This window comes from Drosophila tropicalis, unplaced genomic scaffold, assembly GCF_018151085.1.
Source record: "Drosophila tropicalis isolate 14030-0801.00 unplaced genomic scaffold, ASM1815108v1 contig_158, whole genome shotgun sequence".
NCBI lineage: Eukaryota > Metazoa > Arthropoda > Insecta > Diptera > Drosophilidae > Drosophila > Drosophila tropicalis.
In genome coordinates this window covers 10,880,369-10,891,294 of record NW_027172602.1, presented here as the reverse complement: position 1 = coordinate 10,891,294, position 10,926 = coordinate 10,880,369, and the positions used below count along the sequence as shown (strand labels likewise).

At 43.6% G+C, this 10,926-nt stretch overlaps 1 protein-coding gene across 1 annotated transcript; it reads left to right on the top strand.

Annotated features, from left to right (window-relative positions):
* The first annotated feature begins 2,520 nt into the window (after positions 1–2,520).
* Positions 2,521–9,152, top strand: yl (Putative vitellogenin receptor yl). Its single transcript, XM_068283674.1, is given in 7 exon segments — positions 2,521–2,719; positions 2,806–3,071; positions 3,164–3,556; positions 3,635–4,227; positions 4,229–6,170; positions 6,228–8,710; positions 8,790–9,152. Coding segments are annotated over 7 exon segments (5,835 nt in total). The 5' UTR covers positions 2,521–2,717; the 3' UTR covers positions 8,946–9,152.
* Positions 9,153–10,926: the final 1,774 nt, after the last annotated feature.

The window sequence follows — 10,926 nt, the reverse complement described above, 5'->3', positions numbered from 1 at the left end:
TGTGTGCGTGTGCTGTGCGACGACGTCGACGGCCTATGAGAGAGCGCGCGCGACTTGTGATGATTGATGACAACAACGTTTCCGCTTCCGTCCGGTTTGGCTCCGTCTTCGTCTGCGCCACACCATCCATCCACCTGCCCACCTGGCACACCTGCAAACGTATTTTTTGTATTTCCTTCCCCCTTTTATTACGGGTATTACATTTTTTGCTCTTCCCCCTCTATCTACCTATCTCTCTCTCTCTCTCTCTCTCTCTCTCTCTCTCTCTCTCCCTCTTCTCTTTTGATTTGTATGGATTTCCGACTTTCTTCCGATTGGTTGGCTATGGTCTTCTAATGTCCCTCTCCCTCTCTCTCGTTTGGTTTTTTTTTTTTTTTGTTAGTTTCTTGTTGGCAGCCTGAAACATATGTAAAATTCATAAAGCAACGTCTCCTTTTCTTCCTTTTACCTTTAACACCTACATACGTCTCCCGAATGGGATTCAGGTCTAGCATCCAAATTTTTGGCACGCACGCAGAGCCACAGCAAGTGAGAATGTCAGAGAGATAAGAAAGTCTCAGATAGCGCGAGACAGAGAGAGAAGGCAATTGATGGACTTGGCAAATGCCCTAAAGAAGAGACAAGGAGATGGAAGTAAAAGTAAAAGGTGGCTAAAGCTACATACCCTATAAATGTACTGAGTAGTAGTCTCGATCCAACACATTTCTGTTTTAGGAACGTATCCCCTCATTTGTCTCCTCCTCCACTATACAAGACCCTCATAATGGCAAAAGTTTTAGAGATAGACTAATCAGATTAACTTTAAAAGGGATATAAGAAACTATATCTAGATTATGATGGTTAAAGACTTGCATTCATAATGGGTATCAAATCGTCGAGGCTAGATTATGCCTGATTATGATTACATTTGACCGTAAGATGTTAAATTTACTTGAAACTCTCATCGAAAGGGTATTTTAGTTTCATCTTGAAGGAAGTCAGTCAATATTTCGTTAGGAATTTCTTAATAATAATTATTTAATAATAGTAGAAATCGAAAATGGTGACGCTTATTTAAATCTCGTGTATATTGGAAAAAACTTTTATTCACCTTTCGGTTTGGGCCAAAATGTTTGTCTTTAAATTAAACTTGATTTTTGGGCAAACTTTATGGTGGCAATCGTGTGCTGCTGCGGACTTGCCCCGCCCTCCAACGGCCCTCTCGTAGCCTACAACATGGGCTTTACGTGCCTCTTGCCACATTATTTCTTCCTTTTTGCTCGGACAAAAACGAGAAATTCATTTTTCAACTTCTCTAGAGCGGCTGCTGCTGCTGCTGTTGCGGCACGTTGAGACTTTTACTTGTTAACGGGGTCATAAATCATGCGTGAAAATATCGAACGGAGGCAAACAGATTTTGTCCGGGCAACAACAAACCAAAAACCCCAAACAAAGGAAAACGAAACAAAACGAATATTGTACCAAAGCAACACAAAAAAAAAAAAAAAGAAACCAAAAAACATCTCAAAAATGCAGCGACACACTATACTACTTAACTTTCATCTTTTTTTCTTTTTAGGTCCGCAAGTGAAAACCCTTTTTCCATTTCTTTTTTATTTTTGTCAAATAATAATCGATTTGTTGTTGTTTGCTTTTAATTTCCTACCCAACTTTGGCTCCTCACGTAGGAACAGCCCACAGAAGTTCCGACTTGCATCTCTCTCTCTCTCACTCCTTTTCTTTCGCCTCTTCCCCATCACCAATTGGCTAATATTTTAGTCGTTTTGCTTTTTAGTTGAATAAACTTTCAATTAATAACATTTATAAATAATTTGACTTTCTTTAAAGTACAAAATTCGATTTTCGTAGATTTTTTACAAATTAACATACAGGGTGCCTCAATTACTGCCTGCCAACCATTACAAGTGACAACTCCCCACAGGGCCACCCTGTATTTACATATGAAGCAAGCACTTGTGAAAAGAGAGCAAAAAAATGGCTCCGTTACATTTTGTTAATCTTCTTTTCTCCACACTCACTCTCACTCGATCAAGTGCACTCTTTGGTTAAACGGTTATTGCTCTCTTTGTGCTCACGCTTACACTTTGTCAAACATTTGCAAAACGATTTCTTTATTTTAAATCAAAAATAAAAACTAATTTAGAAAACAAAATGCATTTTTATTAGTTGTAGTCACTTTTAAATGAAACATAAATATAGTAAAGGTGAATTAATTAAGTTAAATCAAAAAACAAATTTAAATGCAAAAGCATGTTAAAATTATATTCTTGCTACGGTCTGACTCAAAATTTATTATACATTGGACGGACGTATTTTTAAAGTATTTTTGAAGGGTGTCTGATTAGACTGAAGAAAGACTGAAAGTCTTGTAATATGTAACTAGTTTTTTAATTAAAGCCTTGTAACTTTTGTCCCAGTGTAAATGGTTCTGTTGATAACGGTTCTCATAGACGTGGGAGTATGCACACACACACAAGCATGAGCACGAATTTAAAGTAAGTGATTTTCTTAAGTTCGTTCAATTCGTTCTCAGCTTTCATCAAGTCGTGATCTAAGCTGATCTTTGTTATGTGTTAATTGTTTCATGTTCTAGAAAAGAAGAAGAAGAAAAAACAAAAACGATAAGTTAAAATCAATAAACTTGTAGTGTGAAGTGTTTAGTGTGGGGCGGTTAATAATACCACCAAAAAGCCCATTGCTCGCCAATAAGAAACCAAATGTATGGAGATAAATCAGATTACAACGATTTCCAATTAGACATAACCTCATTTTGTCACATGCCTCACACGCCTTTTTTTTTTGCAGGGCCGCAAGATTGCGGAGAAAAGTGCGAGACAAACGCCACCATGGATGTGGATATCGATATGGAGGGCAAATGTCGTGGCATTTGTGCCTGCTGGCAGCAATGCTGTTGCTCCTTTGCCGTGCGCCTACTGCCGCCCCGTCGGGATCAGCGCACATGCGGTGCAATGCAGACCAATTCCAGTGTAGAGACGGAAGCTGCATCTTACAGGCGAAGATGTGCGACGGACGTCGCGATTGCCCAGACAACACAGATGAATTGGAATGCGGTAACGATCGAATGCAGTTCAATTTCGTTTTTTTCAAGTGAAAAACTAACCTCACTTTATTTTCTCCCCTATGTGCGTACCCGTGTATGTAGACTACAAGATGTGCCGTCAGCCGCATTGGTTCCCATGTGCCCAGACACATGGAGCCTGCTTGGCAGCTGAACTAAAATGCAATGGTGTTGAGAATTGCCCAGGTGGTGAGGACGAATTGAATTGTCCTGGTCGATTTGGTAGTTCGCGTCGCCTCAATTGCAGTTTGTTTGAGTATATGTGCCAGGACGATCATAGTTGCATACCCCTAGATTTCATGTGCGATGGCAAACCGGATTGCCCAGATAACTCTGATGAGTTGGCCGGATGCAAGCAGTCGGCTGCCAGTTGCACAACGGGTCATCTATGTGCGAACGGGAAATGTCTGAAACAGAAGTCATGGGCCTGTGATGGCGTCGACGATTGTGGCGATGGAAGTGATGAACAAGGTTGCGGTAAGTGAAGCATCTGATCATCTAATTAAGGGCGATATATATTCTTCTCTCTTTCACTCTCTCTCTCTCTCTTTGCAGGAAATCTCTGCCAGGCAGAGTATGGGAAATTTCTGTGCCGCAATCGGCTTAATTGTTTGCCACTTAGCCAAGTATGCGATGGCCATCCGGACTGCTCGGATAGCAGTGATGAATCGGAAAGTTGTCATTCGAAGCCAGATTGCTCAAGCAAACAGTGTCCACCCGGAGCCAAATGCCATATGATGCCAGCCAGTGGGCCAGAATGTTATTGTCCCCAAGGTTTTCGATTGAGCAATTTCGCCTCAAAATGCGAGGACATTGATGAATGCCAAGGACCAAATGATGGTCTCTGTAGTCAGAGTTGTGAGAATACCTCCGGAGGATATAAATGCCTCTGTGATGATGGCTATGAGTTGGCCTCAGATAATCGCACGTGTCGTGTCTCATCGGAAGAGCCGCTGCTTCTCTACACCACCCAAAACACGGTAATGGGAATGCACATTAAAGGAATGGGTCAGCGTAGTCATGTCATGAAGTTAGCTGGAAATTTGACCAAAGTCATTGGAGTGGCCTTTGATGGACGACAAATCTACTGGACGAATATACAAAATGAAGGCGAGAGCATTGTGAAAGCCAATCCAGATGGAACGAATCCCCCAAATTTTGCTCACTTCTGGCCTGGATGCCCCCGAAGATTTGGCTGTCGATTGGTTAACCCAAAATATCTATTTCTCTGACAATATAATGCGTCACATTGCCGTCTGCTCGAATGATGGGCTAAATTGTGTGGTTCTGGTCACCCAAGATGTTCATCAACCGCGAGGATTAGCCCTGTGGCCAGAGCGCGGACAAATGTTCTGGACAGATTGGGGTGATAAGCCAATGATTGCACGCGCCTCCATGGATGGCACCCACTCGATGCCCCTGGTGACCGATAATATAAATTGGCCCAATGGCATTGCTTTGGATATGCATCAACAAAGGATCTATTGGGTGGATGCCAAACTGGGTAATGTTCACACAGTACGTCCCGATGGTACGGGCCGTCGCACCTTACTCGATGGCATGCTTAAGCATCCTTACGGTCTGGCCGTATTCGAGGATGAGCTCTATTGGTCAGACTGGGGTACAAAAAGTATCCACGTATGCCACAAGCAGACGGGCAAACATCATCGCATTATCGCCAAGGATCGTTCCGTCTTTGCTGTGCATATCTATCATTCGGCCAAGCAGCCCAAAGTGAAGCATGCTTGTGAAACGGTCAGATGTTCGCATCTGTGCCTCCTGGCCCAAGCGGATGCGGGTGGATACAGTTGCGCCTGTCCCGATGGCATGCGATTGGCCGAGGATCAACAAAGATGCGTGAAAACGGAGAAACGTCAACGTCTCTTCATTGGCGTGCACAATATCATTTTGGAAATCGAACATACATCGTTTGGACGTCATTTGGTTTCTGCCTCGCACACCTTGCCCTTCTATGCGATCAGTGAAATGGTCTATAACAATGTCAATGGTTCACTCATCCTAGCCGATAATCTGAAACGACAAATTTTCGAATATCATCCGAATGAGAACACTCTGAATACATTGGTTTCCAACAATTTGGGCAATGTTAGTGCCCTGGCCTTTGATTATTTGAGCCGGAATCTGTATTGGGCGGATGCAGAACGTCGTGTGATTGAGGTACTTTCGCTGCAAACGATGCAACGGGCTGTCATTCGATTCTTTCCAGGACAAGAGTCACCCATTGGCTTGAGTGTAATGCCTACTGAGGGTTATCTTTATGTTGCCCTCAAGGCCAGACGTCATTCTCATATTGATAAACTGCCGCTGAGTGGACAAGGTGAACAGGTTCATGTCTTTGAGGAGGATTTGGGCGATGATGACATTAAAATGGTTGCCGATCCCCTTACACATACGCTCTTCTGGTCGGATAGTGATGTCGGACGCATTATGTTTACGGACTATCGAAAGGCCCAGGCCCAATTGTTCCGCGGCAAGCTGAGACGACCCTACAGTTTGGCCCTGGTCCAGCAGGATCTCTTCTGGAGCGAATTGGGCACACCGGCCATCTATTGGACACACAAGACCAACATGGGCCCCAGGAAACGCATTGATGTAGAGCCAACCAAAGGAGCACCATTGAGTCCATTGCCAGCACGTATACCAATCGCCGCCAGCATGCCGTCTAGCTTCGCTCGACAGGATCATCCCTGCCAACAACAGAATGGCGGTTGCTCACACATTTGTGTGGGCATGGGACAACATGTTGACTCTGTCATTTGTCTCTGTCCGCCGGGTTTTGTATTTCGTGATGCCAGCAATCGCAGTTGCATTGAGAACTTGGACTGTGAGTTCCGTTGTCGCAGCGGTGAGTGCCTGACCCAAGCCCATCGTTGCAATGGCCGTCAGGATTGTGTAGATCACTCGGATGAGGAGAACTGTGATGCGGCTCAAAAGCCAACTAAATCAGCGATGTGTGCAGCAAACCAATTCACTTGCCACAATGCCGAACAATGTTTGCCCAAAAAGCAAAGATGTGATGGCCACAGCGATTGTCTCGATGGTTCCGATGAGCAGCATTGTGCCCAGTTTGGTAAGTAGGAATGGTTCGCATCAAAGGTCACTTAATATCATTGTCCTTTACTCCTAGATAAGACAAAGGATTGCCATGAGCATCAATATGCTTGCGATAATGGCAAATGCGTCGACTCCAATCTCGTATGCGATAATGTCAACGATTGTGGCGATAACTCGGATGAAACCAAATGCAAGACCCCGGGTAAATGTGAATCCGGAATGTTTCAATGCAACGGCGGATCCTGCATAGCCGCCAGCTGGGAATGCGATGGTCGTATCGATTGTAGGGATGCCTCCGATGAGCATGATAAATGCGGTCATCGTCAGTGTCCCGAGAATATGCATCGCTGTCAATTGGGACAGTGTTTGGACAGGAAGCTAGTCTGCGATGGCCACAACGATTGCGGCGATCACTCGGACGAGCTGAATTGTGGTGCTCATGGTCTTGGTGCGGTCAACATCTCATGTCCCGATCATTTGTATCAATGTGCCAGCAATCTGAAACTCTGTTTCGATCAGTCTGCACGTTGCAATGGCACGGCCGAGTGTCCACGTGGCGAGGATGAGGCAAATTGTGGGGATGTCTGCAGCATCTATGAGTTCCAGTGTCGAAGCGGTAATCAATGCATACGCAAAGAGTTCCATTGCGATGGCGAACGGGATTGTGACGATGGCAGCGATGAGGTCTTATGCGACAATCAAAAGGGACAAAACAAGAATCAAAGTGCCATCGAGACTGGTCCAGGCCACAGTTGGTCCACAGCCAGGCGAACATGTCGGCCACATCTCTTTGATTGTCAGGATGGCGATTGTCTGGACATGTCGAGAGTTTGCAATAACTTCAACGATTGTCTCAATGGCAACGATGAGGGTCCACAGTGTGCCACAGCTTGTCAGGCCAATGCAGGCGGACGCAAGGTCTGCCAGCACAAGTGCCGGGCTACGCCGGCTGGGGCCGTGTGCAGCTGCTTTGATGGCTATCGCCTGGACATCGATCAACGTAGCTGTGTGGATATCGATGAGTGTGCCGAGCAGCAACCGTGTGCCCAACTCTGTGAGAATACCCGTGGTGGCTATCAGTGTCAGTGCCATGCGGATTTCATGTTACATCAGGATCGCATCAGTTGCAAGAGCATTCAAGGTGGCGGCGCCTCACTCCTCTTTAGTAGCTACAATGAAGTGAGAAATTTCAGTGATCTGCCAGTTATGCTATCGGTGGCCTGGTCGGCCAACGACTCACGGATTAGTGGCTTTGATTTGGATATGATCAGGGAGTTGGCCTACTTTTCCAGCGAAGAGCAAGATGCCATCTATCAGATTGATATTCATACGCATCACATCAAGCGAGCCCTTTCATTGAAATCGCCAACCAAGTTATCTGTTGACTGGACAACTGGCAATGTCTATGTCCTGCATGGAACCATGGGTGGAGGCAGCAGTCCATCGCATCAGATCAGCGTGTGTAATTTTGAGGCCAAAATGTGTGGACGCATTGTCGAAATGAAAGCAAAGAATCAAATGCATCTCAAGCATCTGGCCGTCGATGCGTATCATGGTCGTCTCTTCTATGTGGCCGTACGTTTGGATCGTTTTGGCCCATCGACCAGTGAGCTGTACATGTCCCGCCTGGATGGTAGTCGTCAGGAGTTGTTGCTCCACAAACCATCTAGCTATATAACAGCCCTGGCCATTGATCCGCATCAGCAACATTTGTACTATACGGATCTTCACAATCGTCGGCTGGAGCGTTTGAGCTATGTGAAGCGATCGGGACCCATACGTAAGCCTGAAGTTCTTTTGCAAAAGTCGAATGCCATTGTCCGGCCATCGGGCCTAAGTGTCTATGAGAACCAGGCGTATATCATTAATCTGGGCTCCACCGAGGCCGTTCAATGTCGTCTCTATGGCAGTCGAACGTGCCATGCCATCAATTTGAATGTTCTAAATGCCCAGGATATTGTTATTGGTGGCAAATCGCGACAACCCCGGCGTACTAGCAATCCCTGTGAGATGGCCCACTGCCATGGCATGTGCCTGCTGGCCGATTACGGTTTCGAGTGCATGTGCGGCAATCAGGTGGTTGGCGAAACGGAAAGATGCCCGCATGGGCTTAATCATGAATTGGAGGATTGGCCGGGTTCGGCTGCCAATCGCCTGGAGAAGGGAGGCGTACATTTTGGTCAAGTAATGACCACTTTGGTGCTCATTTTGATTGTGGGACTGACCGCTTGGCTGGGTTATATGTACTACCAGTACAGGAAACGTGGTCATAAGGATCTCAATATTAACCTGCATTTCCAGAATCCGTTGGCGCGGCTTAATAGCAAAACTATTGAAGAGGCGGAACAACAAGAACAACAACAGCCAGGAACCATCGGTTATGGAAACAGCACAACAACATCGACATCCTCCTTTGTGCCCCAGCAATTTACTCGGCCGAGTCTCATGCAACGTTTATGGCCAACAAAGCAGTCAGCCGTCTCGGGTACAGTCACAGCGACGGCCAAATACAATGGCGAGGAAATGGCCACCGATATTCTTCTGGAGAACACAAGGGTGAGTTGGCAGGCAGAGAAAATATTACCATTCCCGAATGGACTTTAATCGCATTATACTTTTCCCTTTTGACACCCAGGGAAGTGAACTACAAGCGATCCACAATGGACGGACTCCACGATCCCGAGGAGTCGGAGAGGGATCACCGCTCATCATGGTGGGCGACACCGATGATAATGCCACCTTATGCGGAGACTACCCAAGCGATGATGCGCATGCACGACTTGTGCCATAAATAGCTTTTCATGTGTCCCTCCTCCCCTCCTCACCCATCCAGTCGCCACCCGAAATATTTCTACCTGTTGTCAAATGTAATTGTTGATTAATTATTCTTCTATTTAGTTTTGTGTATTTATTCGAAATGTTTATCATGTAACAACAAGCAAAGCAACAACTTTAGTCTACTTTTAAAATATTAAATTTATATATATTCAATGTAAAATCAATTTGTTAACTCTTTGTGTGAAGAAGTGGCTGAATTATTATATTAATTGTAATTGAAAGCTCTCTCCGATTCGATATTGAAAGCTTTCCAAGTAATTTCAATATAATTTTAACTTCAAGTCGAGTTTAATGGCTGTGAGGTTTATTAACTGGGCTGATAGATTTTCAGAATTGAAATACTCAAAAAAATTGGTGGGGAGAGTTATTTCGAAAACAAATATTAAGCAATTTTACATACATACATATGTATGTATTAAGGATAATGTCAAAGTTTTTATTTTTCATTCCTTTTGAATTTTCCGTTTGTCGTGTCAAAGCGTAAAGCTGATTTTACCTACTGGGGATTATGCTTCACATGGGTTTTTATTTTATTTTTTATACTTTTATTTTTTTTTTTTTTTTTTAATGAAAATCGCATCAAATCGATATGCAACAGCAGTTGGTCCTTCTCTCAGGCAAGCCGCGCCAAACTTGAAAACTTGGCTAGCACACACACACACACACACATGAAACGTGTTATGGATGTGTGTGAGATAAATTAAATCAGGGGCGTACATATGCCTCCATTCAATTATAGAATAATTTATTTTTTTTTAAATGGCTTATTGAATGTAGTTTCTGAGATGTATGAGTTTTAGGGTGCAATCCTTGGGAAAGTTGTCTTGAAAATCTTAGTATCCCTTTCGATGGACAACGCTCCATTGTGACTTCACGCTTTTCATCTCTTCAATATTCACCAAGGGTTATACACACACACGACACACACACATACATATGCTACAAAGTGGATTAGAATGGTCCTTATGACCACCAGCAAGCACTGCCATGGGTAGAAGTAGCAGGAACAGCAGTTAGATGAATGGCCATCGATGGCTAGATGAAGCATGGCCACAGTAAACTGCGGTTTAGCTACCGGCAAAAGTGAATAGGGACAGCCAGCAGGATCAGAAGCAGGACACCAAATCAGACTGCAACTGAACTGGAGTGAGTGTTGACAACGCACTGGCATTGGACATTAGGCCAAATGCATATCAAATAAATGGAAGAGCAGCAAAAAACCACCGCAAAAACCACCGAAAGCAAAGTAAAGCAAACAACAACAACAAAAAAAGGAAATATACAAAAAAAAAACTAAACAGAAAACCAAACAAAAACTCCACAACTCTATTACCAATCCCACCTGTGTACCCTCAATTCACCGACTGACTTTGATTTTTATGTACAACAAAATATATTTTTGATATGGCTGCTAGGACCCCCCAAACACACACACACGCACACACATATACACACATTGTTGTTACCACTTTGAGGATATTAAGTTGTCAACCATGAAACACAAAAATGAAAAACAAAAACAAAAAAAACCAAATAAACCAATTTCATTTGGATGGAAAAGAAAAACTTGCCTAAGCAATGGCATAAAAAAAAAGAATGTCCTTGGCAAGGAACTTTTGCCGTATCTAAGTTTAAATTTTAAAATTAATGTTAACAATTGGTGGGGAAAAAAATATTTGTTAATTTATTTGTTATTATCTATTACTCGTATTATCATCTGATTTTACGTGTTTCGCTTTCGTTTTTGAAATAAAAGTCAATATTGAATATACAATTATCATCTTTGGGGATATTTTCATTGTTATGTCTTTTGACTTTTGGTTCTATTTAATCCTTAAATACCCATACTAGACGAGTTTGTGTTTGTTGCCTTTAAAAGGACTCCCAAAATGATTCGTTTATATTCGTTTCAGTTTTGTTGTTGTTGCTGCTGC